The sequence below is a fragment of the Orbicella franksi genome, chromosome 11, assembly GCF_964199315.1.
Source record: "Orbicella franksi chromosome 11, jaOrbFran1.1, whole genome shotgun sequence".
Taxonomy (NCBI): Eukaryota; Metazoa; Cnidaria; class Anthozoa; order Scleractinia; family Merulinidae; genus Orbicella; species Orbicella franksi.
Genome location: NC_138155.1, coordinates 8,157,006 through 8,183,848, shown reverse-complemented (window position 1 = coordinate 8,183,848; position 26,843 = coordinate 8,157,006). Strand labels below are relative to the sequence as shown.

Below are 26,843 nucleotides of genomic sequence, written 5' to 3'. Positions count from 1 at the left end.
ACAAATTGGTACTGGACAGAACAACGGAAACAGCCAGGAAGAAACTAAAACTTTCTTCGACAAACAAAAAAGTAAAGCACAACAAAGAAAACAGTCAGTGACATTTGGTTAATAAGTTAGTCAATCAAAAAATTAGTGTGAAGAAGAGAGCAGAGAGAGAGAGAGAGTGGAGCAAGGAATGCACTCTCACCAACTAAATTTTGAATGTATATATGTAAAAGCTATTTTTACTACCGAGAAATGGTCAGGGCAAGGACTTCTACGCCCTAATTTTTTTCTAAGTGTGTAAATGTCATTTTCAATGTTCATTACCGAGTAAAGCTCTTAGCATTTTGTTTTTAATTAGTACTATCTCACTTTTATGGAACATTTCCAAGTGTAAATACCACACTGGGGAATAACATCTCATTAGGAAAACAAGGGCTATGTACCCACAACCAAAAGCAGTCGCACTAATAAAATGAAATAGCAAATCAAAATCGAAGTAGAGCTTTATTTGCCAACAGGGTTTACATGCATAATCGTCTACTCGACATTTCGACCACAAGCATTTCACCAAAGCGAACAAACTGGACAACAACAAAATAAAACGAGGAAATCTACATAATATAAACACAATATGCATATCACCACATCTGAGTATCAAACAGCAAATCCCTTCTCAATGAAGGATGGCCGAATGAAAGAAAGAATGAAGAAAATTCGTTTAAGCTTGCAGTGTTAAAGTTTAACAATTATTCACGTTTAAGCATAGATTTAAATATCACAGTGTGTATTTTTGCCGATGGCTTAATTTAGCTTTGCAGTCATTTTATCGGCGGTACTGCTTTACCAGTCTTCAACCAAATTAAACTGGAAATTCCCCCCAAGCATTTTGCCAAACCGAATAAACTGAACTAAAAAAACGAGGAAACACGTTGTAATCACAAGATGTAAATATTCACATAGGAACGTCAAAAGTAAATTTAGCAAATCCTCTTCGCTTCGGCTTAAAATGGTTTGTTGACCTATTTTGGTTTAAGAAATTTTTGTGGTCTAGGAAGCGGTTGTGCCAACTAACACAGAGAAAACTTCAAAACTCGCCCGGCAGTGTTTACAAATACAGTTTTTTTTTTTTTTTTAAACGTGACGACGAAACTCGAGACAAAACTTGATTTGTTTACAATATGCAACTTACAACAACGTCCACAAAGCCACTCACGTGTTATTGTTATGAGCGAGATTAAACCTATGTAATTTATAAAATGCCTCACAGCATGGCTTCAAATAAGGAAGACTTTAAAAAGGATTCCTACTGAAAATAAGCTTATCTCGCCGAGGCAACTTCGTAATTTCCATAGCAAACGCCACAACAAACGTCGCTTACCTCAAGTTGGCAATTCACTTCGGCCAGTGTAAATCTTCCAGGCAGAAACTTGCTGCAAAAGTTGTGAAGACTGAACGGAACTGATCTAATCTTTTCGATAGATCAACGAATCAACCACTTTTTTCCGCTGTGTTTTCTGTTTTACACTAAACACACAGTTCTCTGGTTCGTCACCTGATTTTAATCATGTGACTTTTCTTGCTCGGCTGCACAGCATCTCGACGCGCGAATTAACTGAGCGGTTCTACAGTCGTCGGGTATTTCGTCTCCTTTCTATAGTCCTCGTTACCTTTGCTTCACGGCATTGTTCCGTATTATTTCATCCCCTTTCTCTAGTCCTTGACTCGCTATAATTAACGGCAGTGTTCAGTACTGTTTCACCTCCTTCCCCAGCGCTGGCCCGCTCTCTTTCACGATCTTCTTCGCTACTTCTTTGCTACTTCTTTGCCCGTAATTTCTTGCATTCCGTTTCTGTTTTATGCTTCAGTGCAACCCCATCTTAAAAACGTTAGATCAACCTCCGCTATTATTTGTTGATATGGCAAATAGAAATGAGTTTTCTTTTCTTTAAAAATCCCGCCAAAAAAAGATGGCATTCCTCGGTTCCCCCGTTTGCGTTACCGCGAGGCTCCTCTCCCCCTCCCCCAGAGTCTGTACGGACGGCGTTCGCTCGCTCGCTCGTACGGTGACGTCATAACCAAATTTTCTCGGCTTGATGGGTTTACCAAAATTTCTAAGGAATGGGGCTCTGCTATGACAGCGGTCTCTGTGTTCTATAACAATTAATACACAAGAAAAATACACTCAGTAAAATATTGTTTACAATAAAAATCAATCCCTATAAGCAATCATAAGGACCTTCAATTTATATTTCTTTAGAAATATCTCACCTGGCCATGGTTGCTTTGAAAATCTTTGCTGTTTTAATCCAGGTTGCCCATGTGTACACTGTTCGTATATTGACTGACAGGAACAGGGATGTAATCATACTGTATATCGCTGCTACTTAAACACCACTGAACATACAAAGACATATCAATTATAATTTATAACCAACAGATGACATTCCTTTCAATGATATACAGTGTCCTTCATTGCTAGTTGTTTACTGAGTGTCTACAGTAGTGAATCAAATGCTAGGGGGATGGCACCAAAACTTTCACAGTGGCAGGCTCTGTCCTGAGATGCAAAGCAAACATATATAACTGTTATGAACTTGGCGACTTGCTTTTGAGCGCACATGCAATTTGCTTTAAACAAGAAACTGGAACATTGCAGTACAACAATGTGCATGTAGTCCCAATCAAAGGGCCATCCAGGCTGTTTGGTTGTACATATAACTGAAAATCAGACTGAAATGTAGTGGCTACAATATATTCAGTCCCCAAATTTCTACCAAATGAAATCTCACAAAAATACCAAAGTAGTATACACATGTAAAAAGTTAAAAAGTTTTGTTTTCTAACTTGATCCCCAAAGACAGTTATCTATCTTCATTTTTGTATGGCATCTCCTCCTGCTAAATTTTTATCAAATTTAAGATTTTCTATCACCATTCTTACTAGCTTCTAGGGTTGCGCCTCGCATGGGTAACTTTATTTTCCCGTTCGCGCAATTCCTATTGGTCCTTTTCTTCTTTTAATTATATTGTAATTTTGTGACCAATAAAGTTGATAGACTAAATATTAGACTAATCAGACAGAAGATATTCACACGCAATGTCTGAGAAATCATTAATTACAAAATATGCTTTAAGAAATATCTTACCTGGTAAGGCCAACTTTCAGAAAGTTTTGTAATCTAGACTGGCTGGCCAGTTCATACATTTGACAAGTTGACACTGGGCATGTTTGTAAATTTGTGCGCTTCAACATCACATTACAATGTACATGTAGTAGCATTGGTCAACTGAAAACAGCATAATTTGGTTAATTAATTTACACTGTACAATATTTGGTTATATATTGGTGTATATCGTTGCACACTAACAGATGACTATTAAAATTAATTTACAGAACATATTGGCAGCTAAATCATAACAAGTGAAAAATCGAGCATGAGCCATTTACATGTACATGTAACAGCCCTCACCTCAGAACTTGGCATTCCTCGGTTCCCCCGTTTGCGCTACCGCGAGGCTCCTCTCCCCCTCCCCCAGAGTCTGTACGGACGGCGTTCGCTCGCTCGCTCGTACGGTGACGTCATAACCAAATTTTCTCGGCTTGATTTCTAAGGTATGGGGCTCTGCTCGCGCGCCTTCGGCGCGCGGGAGCTCCGCTAAAATCGTACGTACCGGTTTCCTTGGTTGTCCTAGTACTGAAAACTCCTCCGTTGGCGTAAATCGATCCCGCTTCTGACATCCATGTCACAATATTGTCTTGTAAGTTCTTTATTTAATAACGCAACGGCTGAAAACTTGACAACACGAGCGAACAATATGACGGATATCTCCAGTTCCGCCTCGAGCTCCCGAGGCCCGATGGGAGCACGTGGCATGACGTAATGTGACAGCCAGAACCTTAGCCTTTTGTCTTTTTCTTACCAACTGTTTGGTTATTTGCCTTATGTGCTATGGGTTATCTGATTTTCGTTTTCTGAAGGAGCGCTGCTCAATTTCTCTGACATGTTCTGGGTTCAATGTTGTTCTTTTAGCAGCCTGGTGTTTCTTGTTCCTAGATGTTTTGCTACTAATGTTACAGCCTTGTACTCGTTTTTGATTCTCATTTATTCTAAAGTTATCACCAGCTCTTCTGTCTTTCATGTATTCTCTCATGTATTTTCTTCTGTAAGCTTTACATTTTTCACTGTTATTAAGTAGTTTGTTTTCATTTGCATTTCTTTGTTTGTTTGCTGTTGTCACTTATCTCCATTGTTCTGTTTTCTACTATGGAAACATAATGAAATTCATCTAGGTGTCCAATGTAAATGTTTAGGGCATTTGTAACATTCACTGGTTCAACAACAGTAACTGGAGAAAAAGTTGGATTTGATTCAGCAATATGAATTGATAAATTAAGACAATTGGCAACAGCTTGAATTATGATAGCATCAGCCCATGTTCCTTGACATGACTTTCTTTCCAAATAACCTTGCCAAGAATGCTCAGTTTTACTCTCTATAAAATTGTTCAGGGTGATTCACTAAATACTGAATGCCAACACTGCGCACATAGAAATGACTATTAGGATTTCCATAGAGTTGATGTGATACAACCCTAAAAAAGCAATCACCACCTCCTTCAACATCAAGTGCAGTTCTGCCTAACTGAGACAATCTGAATTCTAATAAATAGACAGAATTTGTGGGTGATATAAAAGGTACTGATATGCAATACCGATACTCATTTGCAGGACCAGGATTTGACTCCATATCTCCACTCAGTGATATGATTCTGCTCAAAAAAGGATATGTTTTCATTTGGAGCTGCCTTAATTTTCTGAAAATATTACCTTCAGCTATCATACAAAACAGAGGCAAGTTTTTATGCTTTGGAGTCCTTGTTCAAAAAATATACAAACTTAAACTTTGTCTAATGAAATACTTCTTTGAAAAAATCATGAATTTTAAACCTCTATATCACTCTAAGAAATGACAACCATGGTATCCACACAACATAGCCTTCAGCTTGGAGGATTTCGTGACATTAATTTCTAATGTATAATTTCACCGACATTTTTTTTTTTTTTTAATTTATTTATTTATTTATTTTTTTTTTTTGCCATTAGAAAGTCTGGTAACCATTTTGTGAGAAATTATGGAGGGTTCTCTTTCACGTGTCATTCTAAACTGAGGATGGGAGACAATGGTAGCTCAGAATTCCATACATTCACATTTTTATCTGCATTTCTGTACTGACAATTACTTGACAAGTGAACTGGTATTTTATTTTTATTTTCAAACTGCTCGGGTATTGTAGGATTACCTTCGATAATCAATTGCTCCTGACCTTGGTGTATTTCAGGTGGTATTCAGCAGGTAACAGATCAGCTGTTTGGCATTTATTTGTTGTTTGATATTTTGTATTTGTTATGGTATTTGTTATTTGGCGTATATTGTATTTAGCATTTGTTTGGCAGTTGTGTTCAATCTCTATAGCTTGTCACAGTTGTGGCATTTAAGTCCCAGCAAGAGGGGAACTTGACGAAAGCTTCATCGATCTCCTTTGTCATGTGACATTTTCCGAACAGCTTCCCAGCGAATTGCGAAATATTAAAAGCGCATTTAATTTTAAATCATACGTCCTGCGAGTATTTTTAGAAAATTCAAAATGCAATACAGTAGAAGGAGGGCAGCTTACCTTTTTCCCCAGACCATAAAGCATTTATTTCGAATAGTTCGTTTTGTGCATTCTATTCCTCGTCACCCAAATGTATCTTGGAGACATCGTAACTTTTAAGACTTTAAAACCCATTTCTTTCCACTCGAGCTTTCTTGAGCACATCTCCTGTTCGTTTGTGAGGTCTTCAAAAGTGTACTTTGATCCAAAATGGAGCGAAAGGAAAGAAAACTCGCCTTGACAATTTTTGCGTCGGGCTCGACACAACAGACGCCATTTTGTAAACATGTACTGCCACCTTTGTCCCACCCCTCCCCCCACGTATATGAACATAAAACAATGACACGACTTTGTGACAAAACCAAACCTAGTGTGGGGGACAGGGGGAAACGTGTTTAATTCATGTTTAATGCGGATTTAATGCATGAATTAATTGTCTAACGGGAATGGAGTGACAAATCCAACCATCACTATACCTCATGGTATGAAGTACATACCATGAAGTAAAAACCACAAGTGAGAGAGTGACAACTACTCAACAATCTACAAGGAAACCTCTTTAACAAAAAGTTGTTTATATAATGGACTTTAAGTTAGTTTATCAAAACACTGTTATAACTCTAAATTTACAAAAAATTCAATGCAAAAGGAGTTACATAAGAGAGAATCACTGGCTAATATTTAACAATCTACGAACAAATAAGTATCTCCTGTTAATATAAAAGCTGTTTCTACTGTATGCCTAAGGTTTACTACAAAATTGATAGATTCATATAACGTCTATATTAGGCCAGCTGACAACTGACGGTGATTGCATGTAAAAACACATCGTCCCTATTCAAGGAAGTTTAGCTGTAATAAGAACGGTATTTTTTTCTCCTCGAGCTCGTTACCGTTGACTGCGAAGTTTTCTGAAAAGGGATTGTACAAATATATTTTCTCGTGCCACATTTTTCTTTAGATATCGTTTCAGCTACATGTATAAAATCGAGAGGCATTTACATTTTTTGTTACTTTCTTTATCGAGTTACAAACAGTTTAAAGTTTTATGGCGGAACTGAAAAACATTTCCCGTTTAAAAAAAAAAATGCTGCCTTGTTTTTCCTTAAAAAATGTCTAAGTTCAAAGTTCTCGGTAGAATATACAACGGCAAGGCTGGTAGCAGCCAAGCCGTTGGGGCTGTACAATACTGCATTTTATTATCTTTGTCAGGGGCGTAGCTAGCCTTTAAGTCATTGAGCACGGGTTTAACAAGAATTTCCGTAAATGTTTTTTTTTTTTAGTAACCAAAAGGCCATATATATATTTACTATTCAATAGCGAATCACCGCCATATCAACGTTTTATTTTGAAAAACAAAATAACGACTTTGAATCATATACATGAAAAAATGCTGGAAGGTTGTTAACAAAGCAGAATTTTGAAATAGTTTTGCGAATGAAAATTTAGTTGACTGTTGTTGTTCTTTTTTTTTTAAGGCGTTGGAAAAATTTGGCATACGACTTATGCTGTGCAATTTAGGCTTAAATTAAAAAAAAAAAAAAAAACATGGCTGGCTACGCCCCACATTGTTGTTTTCCTGTACACCTGCGTAAACGAAATCCCTTGACTACCGAAACGGAGAACCAGAAAGGGCCAATTTGTCATCGTTTGGGCGAGGACTAAAGTAGCTAACAAATTGGCATTTCTAGAATAACTTTCTAGTTGCGAGCAAATTTATAACCTTCCCTTTTTCCTAGGAGAAACATTAATATTGCTTTAATTTGCTGTCACAGCGAGTTCCCTGAGATAATTTCCCAGCCATTCACCCAACAATAGAATGGGAGACTCGCCTGTAAGGAATTATGGTTTTTGTATTCAAGAAAACTAATTTAATATCCAGTCCAAGATGATGAATACAACTATCACGATTTCCTACAGGTTCGTCTCATAGCGGAAATTGTCGATTGCATTGGCCGGTGGAATGTGAACGCAGGGCCTCATATACACCTTCAGAGAGGAAAAGGTAGTAAGGTTGATTCACAGGGCCGGCTACCAAAACAATGAACACAAACTTTTCGAAATTATGAAACATGTTCCCAGTCCAATGATTCCAAGTTCTATTCAAACTTAGCAGTTATTGTTTTGTGACGCAATTTCTCTCTGCAATGCTTTCATAGCTTCTGAACAACCCACGAGACGCAAGGCGTCACACAGAGTTTTAATCGTTGCTACCTGAGGGCCTTGACTGTCCTTCCACTCTAAAAGCCCCTGGTAACACTTTTCACCAACCGAAGCGTTCTTGTAGTCCTCATCCAAATTTCTTATGATCGCCTCTTCGATGGACAGTTTTCGAAGAACGAGCTTCCACTTGACTCCGACATAGTGGCTAATACCACAGAGAATGTTTTCTGTTACCTGCTTGTCATCGCTTAGGCCCAGTGATGTGAAAAAGTGGTCACGTTGAACGTGTCCATTTTCTCTCGGAGAATCTAAAAAAAATATAATAATCAACTATTAATATGTCGTGCTCACTACATCTTGGATCACCCTGTAAAAACAGCTAGTGTATCAGGTCCCCTCCTGTAACATCTCAATGCATTGCCACTCAGCGGTATGGCCTAGCAAAAGGCCTATGTCTGAAATCTTTTGCTCGTGAATTTTCTTTTCTTTCCTATTTTTTTTTTTTGTTTGTTTTTTCAACGCGCTCATCTCAGACAAATGGAACTGCAACAGCAAAAACTAAACAGCAGTCACATCAGCAATGTTTTATAAAGACTGGTATGCAAATGATTTTGCGAACAAATTGTAATTATATAGAAAGCTGTTTTAATTATCGTTAGCGTCTCGGTGATCTAGCTGATGTAACAGTGATTGTGCAAGTTCGTTCGTAACTCCTCATGTCTCCTGTAATCTTGTAGATCTTGTCTCGTCTTGTTTCGTTTCCTCTCATTTTCTTTTTCATGCGTTTTTGCTTGGAAGTTCGCTCATGTCACTTGTTTGTTTGTTTGTTTTTTTTTTCTTAGTCTATTTGTTAGGAAATAACATCACTATACTTGCATTTTCTCAAAGCTCTTTTAATTGGGATTCCTTGCCAAAGGGCTCGGGAAATATTAAAAGAATGAGATATGTTTTCCGATTCTCTATAGGTGCTATTCGATAAACCATTTTCAGTATGATGATAATTAAACCCTTGTTAAGAACCTGGTGATGATCGTCCTTCCTGATTGTGACTGTCACAGTCGTCATCCTCCTCTTCGGGCCCTGTCGAGGTTGAGCATCCAGCTATCGCGTGGGTGTTTCTAGAAGCAGTGACGCTTAGGCCCCCTGCCGCGGGCTTTCGCCGGATACTCTGCCGCTATAAAAACGAGCATAAAAATAATGCCAAGTTAGAATATAATACCAATCATCTTCGTAGAGTAGGAAGAGTTGTTTAGCACTTCTCCGGAAACAATATTACGTGAAACGCCAGCCTGCGCTACCTGCTGAAGTTGTCCCAAATTTCGGCTTTACCATGTTTATTCAAGTGTAATGTGCGAAAGTTTTTTAACTTTATCTGAAGTTTGTTCTCAAACAAGCCGGTGTGGAATGGGAAGTAGCTTGATGTTTCCATAGCATCCTTTTTTGACAGGCCTGTTTATTTATTTTCTTACTTTTTATCTTTTATTGCCATACTTTACGTTAACGTTTGAGTTACATTTTTTTTTATTTTAAAGACGTTTTAGCATTGCTTAATTTGCTTAGTTGATTTGATTTTGATTTGAGTCATCTTTGGTGATGTGATTTCTTTCTCTTTATCATGTTAAAATAGCAGGAACTTCCCAAATCGCGAATCCAAGATAGCGGCTGCTTGTCACCATGAAGCGATCACCCCGTGTTGCTTAATTGGCATTCTAGAAACTCTCTAACTTTGAATATCACTGCTAATCTATTATTAAAGTTAGTTAGGGGCCGGATTTTCCCTTTTCCCCACCCCGCTTATAAAGGATGTAGTATAGACCAAAATAACCCGGTGTTTTCGAGTTGGCTTTGACAGTAACGATTTCCCAACTTCATGGTTCAAAATGACCAATCTAACCATTTTGGAAACATAGAGTTACACTTTCTGTCATCATGCCCCTGTTTCACGAATCACCATATAACCGAATCTAATCGAATCGAATCGGTCAAATTGACTCTCGAAGGCACAAGCTAACTCATCCCCCCACCGTGGTACAAGGAAAGGGGGTAGATGGAATCCCCCTAGGGTTCTCATTCTCTTAAGGCACAGCGAAATAAATTTACATTGATTAGATAGCCCCGAGCTTGCTCTACAAAATGATACCATGTTTGTTGGTTATGACGTTATATGACGTTATTTGACCCCCTTCTTAGCTCCATTATCTTGGACTTTCTATTTTCTTTAAAAGTCACTAAATAACGGAAATTAATACAAAATTAAGAATCAGAATGTTTATGAAAAGTAAAAATTGGTGAATTTCTAGAATTTGATGAAGAAAACTGAAAATAAAATACATTAATATGTCCAAAAAGTTGATTTCTGGCCAAATCTACATGAAATATGCGGTTGCGACAACAACGTATAAAATGATGGACGCACAATTGACATATGAATATTTCCGCGAAGGAGATAATTATTGATCATGCAGCTACTGAAAGTTTGAGCCCCTTAGAGTACATCATCTTTACAGAACTTCGGAAAACTTTATGAAGGTGGCATCCACTTCCATCCCTCCCCCCTTGTACGTCCGAGGGTGAAAGCTGGCTTCCTCTACTGTAGCAGGTACTTTCCTCTACCTTCAAAGGCGTAAACCCTGGATTCAAGTAGATTGAGTATTCTTGGTTGTAGCCCTCCTGTTGAAACTCCACCATACAAGAAAACCCGTTTACATCTCGACCATCCTCTGGTTTCACAGCAAAATCGCAGGCATTGTTAGAGCGAAATCCATTCCCACTGCCTTGCTCGTAGTGGTATATCTACAGACGATAAGATATAACCAGCTGCTGAGTAATAACAACGTTTTTAGATTAAAGAAAGGTATCAATTTGGCTGATGTTAAAAATTGAGAGGGAGTCGATATCAAAGAGACGAACAAATCAATGGCTTTTGCTGTTTTTCGCGGCTGTAAGACGCTTCGAACTCCACGGGAGATTTGTTATGGGACAATTGAGTTAAGAAGAGAGCCAGGAGCCCAGTATTCCCTCGATTGTAATTGAATGGAATGTGTATTAAAAGGTGTCGAAGAAACGCAAAAGCCGAAAGATTTGGCCACCGTTACACCAACTTACTTCCCTTTTTCTAGCCAATAAACAGTGTATGCATTAAGACAAAGATAATATGTAAAATTCGTGACACAACGCCTTTGGTACCAGAAGCTGATTAACAACAAGTAAAACCAAAAGGAGCCATAAGAAAAGAATTTTGCCATCTTTGCCAGTTGTTCGCAGTGTTAGCATGGGCTTTTTTAGCAAAAAAAAAAGAAAGAAAGAAAGAAAGAAAGAAAAAATACTAACCCAGATGAACCGATGATCCCGTGGTCGTAAATTAAAGTGGCCACTATTCTGTTGTTCTTGGCCGACTTAATTGCCCACCTGTGACGCTAAGGAATCCTCCAGACAAATACCACATCGATTTGAGTCTTAACATGATCCCGTTTTGGATTAAAAGACACAGTAAATTACCTGCGTATCGTTGGTCTTGTCGAATTCCCATCCTTCTTCAAGCTTAGTGAGTTTTACTGTGATCACTTTGCTGTCACTGTACATTCTAAAGGGCTGCTCCCTGGCTACCCTCGAGTCAGGAAACCGTTCTCTATCTTTCAACTCCACGCGCTTGTGCAAAGAATAAGTAAATGAAAAAGATATTTAAGTGCGATACCAAATAAGTAAAGCCATTGAATGTCCTACAAAAAACATCTTGTACAAATAAGATCTGCAATTCTTTCTAGAGTAGTACCTTTTTATGCTCTTGTCATTTACTATCTTTGCTCAGAGCCGACTAATCCATCCATCCATCCATCCATCTATCTATCCATCCATCTATCTATCCATCCATCTATCTATCCATCCATCTATCTATCCATCCATCTATCTATCCATCCATCTATTCACCCTATCTTATGTTATGCCTATCGTTCAATCGATCACTTACCTTCTTAGAATCCTCGTTATCACTGTACACGTAGAATCGTAAGTAGATAAGGTCGCTTTTGGGATCCGGTCTGCTGGAAAAAACTGTCGCTCTCTTTCTCCTTGGCCCGCCACAAGCAAATATGCTCCAGAGTGAAAAAGTCTTGGTTTTTATGCGAATACAGTCTTTTCCCACTGTAAACCAAGACTTGCACTGACTGTTTTTCTCCGATTTACTAGGCACTTTCTCCCAGCTTAATCGACCTAGTATCAAACATTAGATGGACTATGATTTCCTGTTAACAACGATCAACTACAAGCCATGGTAATGTGGCTGTGCCAACGCGTAAAACCTATGTCAATGCCTATGCTGTTGCATTGTGCCTAAACATAACTTATAACTTATAACTTGTATGCATCTGTGTTTATGCTTATGTCTACACATATGCCATTCCCTGTGCAAGTGATTTCTACGTCTTCGTTTGGTATCAAGGGAGAGTATGATCTTTATGAGAGATGTTACCTCTCGTGTTGAATTAAGAAACGAGGACCCCTGGGTAAAACAAACAAACTAACATTACCTTCCAATTCAGCAGAAAAACTGCCACATCTATAGACAGTTATTGATTCCTTTTTTGCTTCTCTTAAGCAGAGGCAATGCGGAACGATAATTTCGACTGGCTTTGACAGGTGGATGTCATGAGGCCCGCATTCAACCACGGGAGAAATAAGAGTCTTATCGGGTGCCTCCGAGAAACCCTGCAACAATGGTGTCTCGTCTGAGAACACTCCAAAGAAGACATGTTGGTTTGTTCCAGCGGGAATCGCACCTCTAGGAACGATTATGCGTACGTTGGATTCCAATGGTGCACTCAACTCTCCACCAGTACTAGTGAATGTGGTATCTGATTTTGTAATGTATTTTGGAGCTGATGTGGGAAGGTGACTGTGTAGAGTTTCGTCGCTGCAGTTTGGTGGATACCGGTCCGCTTCATTTTCTATCTGAGAAAATAAAAATAGTAACCTCAAAATGGCATGATGAAGCCATGCTATGGCTGATGAGGGTGCTCAGACCTTTTAGCTGGTAGATATATAAATGAATTCTTTTCTTGTTCTCACAAATGATATTAAACGTTTTACAGCGGGAATTGTCTACATCATGCTCTACTGCAAGGTCTGTCGTTCACATTCCGTCTCATTAGTTCCCAATCTCAACCATACTTGCCTTGTCATTTGTTGGTTTATCAATTTATACTTGATTCGCGTTTCACTGCCCCACTAGACCACCATTCTGGAGCGGTTTTGCACTACTTAATGGAATAAAACACTAAATCTGCTGTAATCATTGATTAGCTGCTTCCGTTTTATCATCCAGACGACAAAGCCAGTCTAAATGGATTTTACTCTAAGGATGACTGCGATTTCGCTCTGAAACCAGACGACGTTCAAGGAGTGAACGTTTTTCGTTTTTCTTTTGCATGGTAGTAGAATATTTAATACTTAACCTACCTTAACCAAGGTTTCACTTTTTTCAAGGGAGAGAAGTGGAGACCTTGAAGAGCCGGCCACATTTTCCTCCGCTGTGTGAGCCAGATTGGATGTCATTCTTTTATCACGGCTGCAGTAGTAATATATCCAGTATATCGAGTATATATGGGAACTTAACCAAGTGAAAGAGACATAAATGACTAAACTAAACGCAAGTCTAGTAAGACGTTTTAAATCGAAATCTCGTCACTATTCCCCTTGACCAATCTGCTTTGCTGTCTTCTGTTATATTTCGATTATTCTACGCTATGCTATGCTATCCTATGCTGTGCTACGCTATACTATGCCGATGCTACGCTATGCTATGCCATGCTACGCATACGTTAGTCTATGTTATGCTATCCTATGTTTTATGCTGTTAAGCGCTAAGCTAATTTCCGCTATGGTATGCTATGTTATGTTCTTCTTTCCAAGGCTCTAGGCTAAGCTAATTGTTGCCATGCTATTATATATTGTTCATATGGGCGCTGAAGAACTTACAGATAGCGTTTTCGCACGAAAACCATAACAATCAGAGCAATAAGTGCTAGGAGTCCTGCGACGGTGCTCGATATTATTTGGATTTGATTAGACCTCACTGTTTTTCTTCTCTCTGCGAAAAAAAGAATAAAACATCAGCAAAATTAATGGCAAGTCCTAACAGACGCGGCAAACATGGATTGGAGAAATTCACGCTCAGCGTGATAGTGACGATACAACTGTGTCTTGTACCTCTTGGGAACGTTTGCGGACAATAATTTAAAGCTTTGAATGAAAGACTGTTCTTAAAACAAAACCTGGAATAAAAAGAGTGTTTTTATAGGGGAGGGGGCCGATGGGTTGTTGACATACCCATAACTTGTCTACGAAGAATCAGAAAACAGCCCTAAGAAATTACGCGGGCTTTATGTTTAAAAATCGTTCTTCTATTAATTAAACAATTAGATTATGAGCTCGAGATTTCTATCGCATGGAAATCGAGAGCGAATAATCTAATTGTTTTAGTATAAAGCCTCTAGTCGTTCAAAACTTTATCTCAATCCTCATCACAGACACTTCGAAAACGCCAAGAGGCGGCCGTCATTTTGTTAACAAGGATACACTGCTATGCTACTTACAATCTATTACAGAATAGATAGTGGATAGCGTAGCCAATCAGAGAACGGCGTTCGTGATAGAACGCTAGTAGATTTATACTAAAGTTTGTTAGAAACACAGACTAGCTCGAGCTGTTGACGTAATGATGGTGCGACCAAACATAATTTACATTTTGATGATCAAAGTAAACAAGTTGTATTTTTTTCCTCGCGTGCTTGTTTTCTTAAAAAATAGAACATGTTTCCCTTGCATCTATCGAGTTTTAGTATAAATCTACTAGCGTTCTATCACGAATGCCGTTCTCTGATTGGTTACGGTACTCGCTATCTATTTCTTGATAGATAGTGTTTCTTTTACTCGATAGAAACACGGTATATGTTTTCTATTTCTTAAATAGTGCATAACTCAATGCATTACTCCCCATCCTCAGAAAACACCTGAAACTGAAAGTACATCGTATTCCCAGAAGAAACCTGACACTCGCTCTCACGCGCCTCCAAACACGTGCTTACCCAGAACCCTCTTCTTTAGAAATCAAAATAACGCAATGGCATCGCACATGATGTGCGCACGCATTATGAATATGAAAAAAAAAGTGCCGACCCCTAAGTGATATACTAAAATTACGACAGAGATTTTTTAAGATACCTAAAACATGTACTGTGTTTTAAATAATAATAATAATAAAAAAAGATATACAAGATCCAGAACTCTTCAAGGTAATTCAAGTCAGCAAGAAACAAACAGACAAACAAACAAACAATCAAAGAAATAAAATGCCACTTCAAAATTACCATGACAATCTTCTGGCCATTTTGACGCCACTTTCCCTAAAGTTGATGTTCCGGACTGACAGTGGACACAGGAGGTCTGGGCCTCTTGATCTTGGTATTGGTCCACTGCACATGCTTGGCAACCAGTTTTGTTAAAATAGTATCCACGTGCACAATTTACTGAGAGATGAAGTCAAACAAATAGAACAGAAAGTAGATAGTATTAGTTTCAAGGTTAAAGCTACTGATACCAGACCTAAGTCTTACCGACCGGAGGTGGGAGCGGAGGTCAGAGCAGGGGATCAGAACCCTCCCTTGCCACTCCCTTGCAAACTCCCAAACTATAAATCCAGATGTGTTTATCATTTCAATGTGATTCGAAAACAATCAAGAGAGTTGCTTACTTATGGCTAGGTCTTACCACATTTAATCCCTTTAAGAACTTGTCCTTTGTCGCAGCCAAGGCCTTTTACTCGTACCACTGGGGGTTTTGATGCGTCACATTTCAAAACAATTCCACCGATGTTCAGAGTCGGGTCTGTTTTATTCAGGGATGTAAGAACGTTACTTGATAGTCGCTGAGTTGTCTGGTTCAGGTCAACAAGGGAAGCATTGCTTGGAAGTGGGACTTTCACATCAAATGTCACAGTAAGAGGAACTTTAAAAGAATGTTCGCTATAGGCTATGCGTCCTCTAATAAGCCTAATGCCCTGTTCTCCACATTCCACTTTGACATTTTCAATAGTGCACTTTTCATTTCCATTAAAACTTCCAAGTTTACCCAAGTATTGAGTATAAAGCGGAATGGAATTGCTGGCGATTCGAGATTTCATTTCTTCTGTACACTTGACAGGTAGGTAATGAAGCTCCGTGGCGAGTAAGACTTTTGCTTGCTGTGCTCCTATAAAGACAAGTCAGAGATAAATTTACCTCGGCCAGCAAAACTAACATTTGTTGAAAACTGAAAATAATAGTTGAAATTTATTTTTCTTCACAGAGGGTTTTGCTCGATCTTGTGCGATCGCTTTTCTTCTCATTAGAGGAAAACTTTGGCTGCACTTTGAAAAACTCGAACATTTAGAGAATTCTAAAAAGTACTAAGCGGAAAAACGTTGACGATTATTACGTCTAGTAATCAGCGTCAAAATAAACGTCGTTAAAAAAAAAATTGTGCAGGGTGACTTATATTTTTTATTGGTAGTGAGATGTTTCAAGCTAGCATTATTTCCTAATTGTTGTATGAAGTAATTAACGAGGTAAAATTTTAATTTTACTGATGCAATTCACCAGTCGTGCTTAACATGCGAACGTCAACTGCGTTTAGCGAAAATTCATCTGCATATGTAGATTTTTTTCCCCCAATTCTCCAACCCTTGCATCCTTTAATTCCAGTTCTTTTTCAGTCTCGATATGTTTTGGTTGAAATCCCCATGTTATTTATATCACTTTTATAGCCCCAAAGCTCAGTCTTACTAAAACGATTTCCTTTTATGAGCACATCAAGTAATTTCTATTTGAACGATTCGCCAGCTGACCATAAGCAAACTTGCTGCTTGATTGTAGTAAAAAACCACTCTCATCTGTCGATATTGCACAAATTTCCTAGTGCACCATTGGCAAAATAAGCAAGTTTTATGTATGTTCTATGCGCGACTGAGTATCACACGGGTCCCTGGGAGTTATAAATTACAGATTATTAAATAACAAATTGTCATTATTTATTCTTACCAGAGCAATCTGGCACTTTGCTTGAAGGCACCCATGCCCCTTTGATAGGACTACAGATATATGACTGTGGTTGATTGGTAGCGAAGTCATATCCAACATGGCACTGCAGGATGCAGGACGACTGATCACATGTTTTAGCTCCATTCAAGGGCGTTGGTAAATCTGGACACCGGTTAGCTTTTCATGGCAAAAAAGAGCAATAATTATTTTTCTGTTTACGAACGACCCTCATTTTAAAACGACTGTTAGGACCAAATAATACTTTGCAATTATGACTTGATTGGACTTCGTCGGAATACTCATATGGTCGCCGCGTTTTCTTTTGTACCGTTTAGGTGGGAACTCCAGATTGAAAGCGACTTCAATACGTTTGGTATCATTAGAACTGCATCCAACGCAACTGAAATGTGACGTGTAAATTAGACTATATTTATTCTGAAGTTCTTGGAGACCCAGGAGAAGTTTTAGCTGGAGCGAAGGGAAGTCAACGTGGCTGTACTAACTCGTCATATTTTTCAACAATTTTGTTTTTCTCTACTTTTTACTTATATCAGTTTTAAAAGTTTCGGTCTTCCTAGGAAATTTTCGCCAGAATAAAACTTCACTCTCGGAAAATCTTTACTATATCGCGAAGAACATCCAAATTTAAAGGAAAAAACTCCATGTTTCGTATTCTAGTTTCACATTATGTTTTCAGTGTTTTGACGCGATAGCCACGTAGCAGCTGGTCATAGAGGTGCTGATTAATAATGATAATAGGACTGAGTGGAGTCCAATTCGATCAGTCTGTAATCGTACGAGTGGTTAACAAAATCGGACGACCGCGAAGCGGGAGTCCGATTTGTTAATCACGAGTATGATTATAAACTGATCGAATTGGACAACATGATGTCCCGTTACCAATTGATCATCACAATTACAATTTCCCACAAAATTAAAAGTTTCATTTGGAAAAGAGCTCTTTTTTAAATATCATGATTAAAATAACGGAGACTAGCTTGCAAAATGGCTATTAAGTTTCTTTCAAAACAGTCACCGGAGCAGTCACCTCCACAATTTTACAAAGTCAGTCTCTTGAATTGGTTACTATAATGAATGAAATCAATGTTGTTATTGGTGGATTTAGTGGGGAGGACTTAAAGTGATTGGCTCCTGCAACTGTCCGATTACAGTTGTCCGATTACAGCCAACTGTTAGATTACACTGTCCGAATACAATTTTTCAGATTAGTTAGAGCAAAATAGAGCAGTTTGTGCACCAATCACATTTGAGTAAATTGTAATTATTATGATTAATTGTGGAAAAACATATAAACACATATTGTTACCCTAAAAGGCTTTACATACCACCAATGATTACTTGGAAATGGCACTGGGCGGTATTTCCTGCTTTATCTGATGCAGTATAAGTTATGTTGTGTTCTCCCCATGTGAACTCGCTTCCATTTGGTCTGCTTGTTGTAAATAAGTGAACGCCAACATTATCTGTGATGATGACTCCTGGAAAAAATACCTTCGTCCATTTCTCTTTAGACGTCTTATAGATGTCATCGGGACAGTTTGCAATCCTAGGCGGCTCAAGATCTGTTTTTTTATTGAAAAAAAAAATGCTTAATGTCTCCTTACAAGATGATCATTTTATTTCAATAATTTATTCAGCGAGTTCAGAATATTTCATTAATAATCAAACATGCAATGCTTTTGGCAAAGCTGATTCTAGAATTGAGCAGGATGCTTGTGCCCTATGACCTTGGTAAATAGCCAGGCTGCCCTTGAGTCTCTCTAAGCTCAATGGTTGGAGCACCCGACCAGTAATTGAGAGAACGTTTGAATCCCGTCAGGATCTCAGATTTTTTTTATTTAGTTATTTTTTTTTCTATTTTTTGTCGATCGCATCACTGCGGTATAAATATTAACTAATTCACGACACTCTACCAAGGTCCTAAAATTTGAACACTTGTTCAACATGCTTGTGCATTTTTAACAAAAAAAAACAAAAAAAAAAACGATTGACTTTTTAATTTAATTATACTGAATTGTCCCAGTCACACACTCGTGATTTTTTGTTTGTTTGTTTTTGTTTGTTTGTTTATTTGTTTGTTTTCCTAGAGGTGTAATCGTCCTAACTAAATTACTGTACATAATACATACCGCTTCTTTAAAGGCAATTGAACGATGATGATGATGATGTTTATGACGATGGTGATGATCATGATGATCATGATGTTGCATGAATGTTACTGTTTGATATCACACAGATGATTGCAATATGTACCTTTGACATGAATGAAAAAAGCACAGCTTGTGCTCAGACCAGATGAGTCGGTCACTTTGTATGTAATGTACTTTTTACCAACATCCAGCTTTTGTGGAGGCCGTAAACCGGTGAGCGTCAGGGGCTCGTTAGAGTTGTCGGTGGGCACTGGTATCTGCCAAGTCACAATTGCATATGATTGGCCAGGCCTTGTGGGGATATTTTCCATATCAGATGGACACGTGATGCCGGGAGCTTGGATATCTGTTGATAAAACAGTTTATTTGAAATACATGTTGATCTGGGATCCAATAAGAGAGGGAGTAAGCCTTTTTTGATAGAAAACGATTGAAGAAATTGAATTTCAACACAGTTGTCGATAACGTGTATTTGAAACGTATAGAAAACTAATCCTCAGATCTGCCAAGGCCATGCGACAGGACATTATCCGTGTTTGCCACTAATTTTTTTTTCTTTTTTTTTTTTTTTTGTCGTTGTTGTGATTGTGGATGTTGCCGCAGTCATACTCGCTTCCTTCACAGAGATTAAAACTAGGAAACATTATTTCGTTTTCTTGATTTAAAAACACCAGGAAATGGCAATAATGTGTGGGTCAGTGGCTCTGCTGTCACTTATTTTGTCGTACCTTTACAAATTGTCTTTGTGGTATCATCGCTCCACGATCCACTTTCAAGGCAGGTTACCATTGGTACGCCCTCAAGTTGATAACCGACCGTAACATTGCACATAAAATAACACTCAGTTTTATAATGTGCACCAGAAGGTATCTGGCAAGCACTTGGAGATACCATTCCATAAGATGGCGCTTCGATGCTTGGACATTTGACGACTGATTGGAAAGGAAAAAAAAATAATTGTAAACAAATATTAATACTGTAAATATAAAATTGTTGCTGCTTTCCCCAAAGCTTTAAAGCCTGTTTCACACTTGTGAGACAATCTCAACCCTAAAGTATTAAGCACAAGCATGAGCACAAGAAACAAAAGATGTTAATGTTTCTTCATTAGTGTTATGCAAATCTAACAAGTGCTAAACAGGCCTAAAAGTCTGCGTGGAGCCAAGTTTATCATAGCGCAGCAATTCCATTGAGTGTTACTCCTGGCATTTATTTTACCGCCTTCCATTTATACGCCTGGGTGAAAAGAGGCACAGTGAGGGTAGTGTCTCTTTCCAGGAGAAGGCTCGATCTGCAGTCCAGCGCGCTACCGACTATTGACAATTTTAACAAGAGGCAACGATGACGTAAGTACTTTTAATTTTGTAAGAAAATGTAATATTCTGAGTTCAAAGGTCAAATTCAATTTCACTACTGTTGAAAGAAAACTTTCGCATGGCTGCAAGCATAACGAAATCGATATCCTCATATTTGAAAGATAAAATAATGGTATCTTCACTGCGCAGGACGAAAAAAACAAATCGAATTTTAGGAACTAAAAGAAATATCGGTATTTCATCGATATCTATAAAATAAAAATACTTACTGTTACATGTAGTCACGTTGCCTGACCATGTTCCATCTGGTCTACAAGAGCGCAAAGGTGATCCAGCCATTCGGTATCCTGTGTCACAAGCAAGGGAAGCCTGGGAACCAAATGCGGATCCGCATGAAAGAGAGGCTATAGATCCATGAATTGGTGGCTGGAGGACTGGGCATGATTTTCCTAAGAATGAGCATGTTTTCCTTTAATATATGTTTAACAAAAGCCTCTCAGATAGGAAATTGAGCAGTTTCAGTTTTTAGTGAACAATTTAAAAACTCTGCACCAGAATAATTTGCGGTATATCATTATCCTTTTTGCATTTTCTAAAAGCTAAAGATATAAATAGTTGCCTGAAATAACACCAAAACCAATTATCCGTAAGAACTCGAGAAAATAAAATTCGAAGTTAAGAGAAATTGTGGGAGCGCAGGTGAAATTTCATTGTCAGTTTCATTTAATTTCTCTAGTATTTTTGTGTGTTTCATATGAACTTCAAAATTTGTTGTCGACATTTGGCGTTGTTAGAAATGATTTCTTTTGAGACGATATTTAAAACAGCCGCATAGAAATTGCCGATATACAATGTAAATAACCTCGGTACAATGTTTTTGTCCACTTGTTACTCGAAATTCTGCAGGATTCCTTCTTAAACCATACTTAAGTCCTAGCTCTATTAGGAGACTTTCCAAATCCGAACTAGCATTTTACGACGATTAGACCAAATAACAAAACTCGAAACAAAACATTTTTTGTTGGCTCTTGTGTGTTTTACAGGCATTGTGAAAGAACAAAATATTCTTAAGTGCGTCATAATGAATCAAACTGCAATTTAATGTTACTTTTATGGTGACCCTTACACGGCTCTTACTACTGAATTGTTTGGGCTGGTCAGTTTTACATTGTATACAAGAATATGAAATGTTTTCAAAGCTACTTAATCGGCTAACATGGCTCTGACTAAAACACATTCAAACAAAACCTATTAAATGGAGAAGATAATTCACTAAATGTAATAACTTTTTTTATGATTTATGATCATTATGATAATTGTTAATTAAGATCATTTTAGTTAACAATTTTGATAATTTACTTTTACTCATAACAACAAATGCGGTGACTCACTTGCAACCTGCACTACAAAAGTGCAATTAGCTTGATTTCCACTGTTGTCTATCGCGGAATACAGTACATTGTACAGGCCGATACTAAGGTTGACAGGAGGTCGAATGGCAGGGTAGCTAATAGACACGTGACCAGAATTGTCAGTTGCCATTGGCTCTTTCCATCGTCGTAACGTACGATGAGACGAACATTTACCGGTGTAGAACACCTTATTGCCCGGGCATGTGTTATTGAAGGAAGGTGGAGTGTTATCTGTAAACGACCAAAACAGTTCAACTTGTCAAATGAGCAAAATCGCTGCAGCTGATTATCAGCAACAGTAGCTTACACTGCCTTAAAAATTATTTAAAACACTTTTTTCTTAACGTATTGTAACTAGTAGACTTTGCTCAACAACATTAGATTTAGAAATTCAAAAGGTGCTAAGTTATTGAGAAACAGAACCGCTAAAACTAATCCATCATAGACCTAAAATGTCAGTTCCAAGTTACCTCGACAGTCTTCAGGCCTTTTTGATGCCACTTGTCTTAAAGTTGATGTTCCAGACGGACATGGAACACAGGATGTCTGGGCCTCTTGATGTTGATATTGGTCCACTGCACATGGCTGACAATCAGAGGTATCCAGGAAGTATCCCGGTGGACAACTTACTGAGAGATGAGACAAATAGAAAAGAAAGTTACAATTGAGTTAATTAACACTACTGAAATTGATTCAAATTGATGAAAAACCGTCTAATCACACCTTATCTCTGGTATCTGAGCAACATAACTACGTTACTCGAAGTGCATCCCTGCAACACTTAAATCCCGGTTTCTCCAGAATAAATATAAGGAAATTTTGCCCCACTGTTATTGGATTTTATTATTGGAATGACTTTCCTTTATCTATACGTAACTTAGCGACTAGAAAACGTTTTAAAAAAGCACTCTTCCAGTATTATTTTGCTCAGTATTAATTAATTCATACCTCTTCCTCTCCTATGCATGTTAAGTTAACTTTTTTACCCTAATTATTATTGTCAATTAAACAAGGGCATCTAATTAGCTTGCTATATTTTTGCCCTTTTCCATTTCTCCTCTTACTTGTTTACTTTATATTTATCTTTGTAATTTTAGAATGGAATAAATAAAGAAAGAAAGAAAGAAAGAAAGAAAGAAAGAAAGAAAGAAAAAAGTCTTTTGCGACCGTAGGGCAAGCGGAATCCTCCCTTAGTTCAAACTTCCCATCTCCCTGTTCGCAACTGCAAGAACGTAGACTAATGACAAGGGTGTAAGGGATCTTAAGGTCGTCAGCACAAGATAAGGCGTACACAAAAATCTTGGATCTTATATTTGAACATATTAGGATAAAAACAAACGCGAGTTCTAGTTGCTTATATTCAGGTCTTACCACAATTTGTCCCTTTAAGAACTTTTCCTTTGTCACAGACGAGACCAACTATGCGTACCACTGCTGGTTTTGATAAGTCATATTCCAAAACAACCCCACTGATGTTTAAAGGCAGATCTGTTTCATTCAGGGATGCTAGAATGGTACTTGATATCTGTTGAGTTGTCTGGTTCAGACCAACCAGGGATGTATTGCTTGGCAGGGGAACTCTTAAAGCGAATTTTACCGTGATAGGGACATTAAAAACCTGTTGGACATAAACTATGTCCCTTCTGCGCAGAGTAATGCTCCGTTCTCCGCATTCCACTTGGACATTTTCAATGGCGCATTTTTCTCTTCCATCGCAACCTCCAATAGTACCCAAGAGTTGTGTAAAAAGTTCTATGAAGCTGCTGGCGAAGAAGGCGTGCTTTTCTTCCGTACATTGTTTGGCTAGATAGTGAAGTTCTGAAGTAAATAAAGCTTTTGCTTGGCGTTTCTCTGTAAAGACAAATCACATGAATTAACTCTCCAGGTAATAACTGAAGCGGCTAACGGGCGAAACTAACCATTTACTGGCATAATTCCATAACTTTGCCCGAAGCTGGACAACAATTTATCAGTCGCGCTTAAAAGGGGAGCAGTTCATGGGTGAAAATTCGTCATTGAATTTTAAGCCATTTTTCTCTATCCCCTCCTCCAAGTCTTCTGCGAACAATAAATTGTCTGAAGTGTCTGAATCATGGATTATTTCCTTGTCCCTTTATCATTATCCTTGTCCTTGTCCTTGTCCCTGTTCTTGTCATTATCATAATTATTTATTTCCTTTTTTGTTATTTTTTTGTCGTTAAATGGGGTTTTTCCTAACTACCTGTTGGTCATGATTTTGTTGCTAAGGAGGACTCTAGTAGTCCGCAACTATACATGTCAAGTTACCTTTCTTGATGGTTATAATTTGCATGTTAACATCAAGCGCCAGGAAAAACAGCAAGCAAATCCAGCACCAGATGGCACTCATGACACTCATGACTATATCGGAAATCGTCTTCCTGCGTAAGGCAAAAAGGTAAAATAATGTTACCAAAGTAGTAGAGAAAGTTGCGCGGCGTTTTCGCACAAAAGTATCACGGAAAAGAAACAGAACAAAGTAGTCCTTTGCAAGAATTCCAGCTATATGACAAATGTAAATCTATCTATTCTAGCTAATTACCTCACTTACAGGTCACGTTTGGCTTACGGGATAAATAAACGAAATATCGCAAAAAATCTTGTTCTACGCTTGTCACCTAAAATTTTAAATGGCTGCCACTATTTCGGCTAAAAGTGCATATGGAATACGTTCCATCGAAAGTAAATTAAGTGGCTTAGCTATAGTCACATTTCAGATCAGAATAATTTGGTGCGAAAGGACTGTTCATTGCTTCGTTGCTTGATAGGGACTTATCAACCCTTATTCGCAAGTTTATATCTAGATTTTTACTGCTTCAAACGATGTTCTCGAAAGACTGAAAATCTAAAAATATATCTTATAAATTTTATCATGTACGTTAACGTTCCAAAAATGCCTTCTGTTTGTTTATATATAATATTTTAGAGCATGTACATAGGCCGTGTTTTCACGAGCGGTTTTTCAGGTCTCTTAGCGAGTGACAACCGGAAATCCCGTGAAAACAGTTACTTTTCTAACTCAAGCGTCGTGAAAATATAAACACAAATTTATTAACTTGTAAAAAAACTGCTAATTGCTTGTTCTGGTGTGTCATCTATTGGTTAAGGATATAAAAGGAACACGTTTCAATGAGTATTAGTGAAGTATAACTATTGCTGCACTTTCCACCCTAAACAGTCGTTCTAGCTGCTTGAAGCATCAAATGTCTTCCACCCCACTCAAAAACAACTCCTGATTAAATTAAGTTCTTAATTAGAACGATGAAATCACGCTACTAACTTGAGCCTGACAAATTAAGCCTGACCCAAAAGACAATAGTTTCGAAGCCAGTGGTTGCGTGAGCTGGCAATGGCTTCATTCACTTCGTAGAAGAGCAACGGGCAAACAACCGTGATAATATCAAAAGGATGTTGGTTAGTACAGAGCTCGCAAGCCTCGTGCATTTAGTGGGAGGCTCATGGAAATGAATTTGGCGCTTCGCTATTTTGCCGGATTCTTCCTCAGTTGTTGAAATATCAACTCAAGAAGAGCTCTGCATAAACAGGTATCTACACAGTTTACGAGCGAGTGTCTCGTTTAAAACCATACAATAACTGAACTAAATTTTCATATCCAGCCCTTTTTAAGTTGAAATTAGCTAGAAACGAACCTGTAGTTACTGAAATCCAAAGCCGTCAGAAGAGAGTACTACGCCGGCATATTAGTTCAAAACGAAACAGAAAGTTAGAAATTGTAGACGGTGGCGTGTTGATATTAAGACGTCATTTCAAGGTCAATGTCTCTTTTGATATGTGACGACACGTTTTGCTTCCTATCCTGGCCAAATAAGGACATTGTGTGTCGTTAGGGGTAGGACTCCTGGTAACATACTGTTATTGAAAAGAACCTTAAGTAGCGATGAAATTGATTGGCTGTTAGCAAATCCCAAAATTAGCGTAACTTGACTCAAGTAACCGATATTTATTGACAAGATCGCTTTTTACTGATTCCTCGAAGTTTGAAAAAGAGAAGGTTTTCAAATTTTCACTAATCGAGTTCCATCTTTTGGGGGCTGTAAATCTTACGTCGAATATTCCATAATTGTCCTTACCTTAGGTAAAGTATAGAACATATTAGAAGCACTTCTTGTATTATAGTTATGTCTTTTATTGACTTGAGTGAAGGAAGTATCAAACACAGATGGTGGACGTCTACTGTGAAATTTATACATAAAGACTGCAATATTAAGAAAGACAAGGTCAGGCAGTTTATCAATATTTAATTGTTTGAGAATTGGACTAGAGTGCTGATGAAATTTAGAGAAAGTCATCACTCTCATTGCTCTCTTTTTTTAAAAATAAACAAAGGCTTGGTAGTTGAAGAATAGGTGTTACCCAAAAAATTAAACCATGCGTAAAGAAGTAGATAGATAGATAGATCATATAGAAGTGATATATTGTTAGGCATAATATAGTTTAACCAGAATATCTGAATTTACATAATAACAAAGTTTAGAAAGAATCCCAATAATTCGCTTCATCTTATAGCAATATAGCCTACTTGACTTTTCCATGATAAATTAGAAAAAAAATTATAATATAACCTAGATATTTTATTGAATACTCTTGGTTTATGTTTGTACCATTTAAAGAGAGTGTGACATGAAAAAGTAACTTTCTTTGTGGAGGGTAGACAATGACAAAGTTTGACTTATTAATATTAAGTGAAAGTTTGTTGGCACTTAACCAAGTATGAATATTTACTAGTTCATTGTATACTTTGATTTCAAGGACTTTAAGATTTTTGTGTTTATAAAAGAGATTGGCATCATTTGTAAACAGATGAAAATCTAGAATTTCAGAGCAGTTACTGAAATCATTGCACTGTTTGCAATAAATTACTTTATTCTTCTCCAAAAATTCTAATATTCTCTTACGCAATAGCTTTTCTGACAGTTCATGAATACATTGAGAAAATAGAAACGGGACGATGATTATTTAGACTTGCTTGTTCACCCTTTTTAAAAACAGGGTTAACCTTAGCTATTTTCAATAAATCTGGGACAATTCC

General features: G+C 37.8%; 1 protein-coding gene across 2 annotated transcripts in view; it reads right to left on the bottom strand.

Annotated features, from left to right (window-relative positions):
• Window positions 1–1,970: 1,970 nt before the first annotated feature.
• The window catches only part of LOC145502345 (uncharacterized), a 28,767-nt gene continuing 3,894 nt past the window's right edge, over window positions 1,971–26,843 (bottom strand). Inside the window, exons 2-21 of one of the 2 annotated variants that reach the window (XR_014051316.1) lie at window positions 24,062–24,174; window positions 23,147–23,626; window positions 22,246–22,404; window positions 21,755–22,006; window positions 20,633–20,812; window positions 19,776–19,979; window positions 19,151–19,393; window positions 18,223–18,459; window positions 16,877–17,053; window positions 15,570–16,049; window positions 15,170–15,328; window positions 13,779–13,890; window positions 13,260–13,368; window positions 12,332–12,752; window positions 11,773–12,014; window positions 11,304–11,453; window positions 10,419–10,598; window positions 8,826–8,979; window positions 3,134–8,113; window positions 1,971–2,382 (exon numbers count right to left, since the gene is read on the bottom strand). Coding sequence is in view for 1 of the 2 variants with exons in the window: in XM_081481629.1 (XP_081337755.1) it covers window positions 7,752–8,113; window positions 8,826–8,979; window positions 10,419–10,598; window positions 11,304–11,453; window positions 11,773–12,014; window positions 12,332–12,752; window positions 13,260–13,368; window positions 13,779–13,890; window positions 15,170–15,328; window positions 15,570–16,049; window positions 16,877–17,053; window positions 18,223–18,459; window positions 19,151–19,393; window positions 19,776–19,979; window positions 20,633–20,812; window positions 21,755–22,006; window positions 22,246–22,404; window positions 23,147–23,626; window positions 24,062–24,152 (4,392 nt within the window). In the remaining variant the exon portion in view is untranslated. Of the gene's footprint in view, window positions 2,383–3,074; window positions 8,114–8,825; window positions 8,980–10,418; window positions 10,599–11,303; window positions 11,454–11,772; window positions 12,015–12,331; window positions 12,753–13,259; window positions 13,369–13,778; window positions 13,891–15,169; window positions 15,329–15,569; window positions 16,050–16,876; window positions 17,054–18,222; window positions 18,460–19,150; window positions 19,394–19,775; window positions 19,980–20,632; window positions 20,813–21,754; window positions 22,007–22,245; window positions 22,405–23,146; window positions 23,627–24,061; window positions 24,175–26,843 lie in introns of those variants that run through there. The other variant, XM_081481629.1, reaches the window with a different exon arrangement.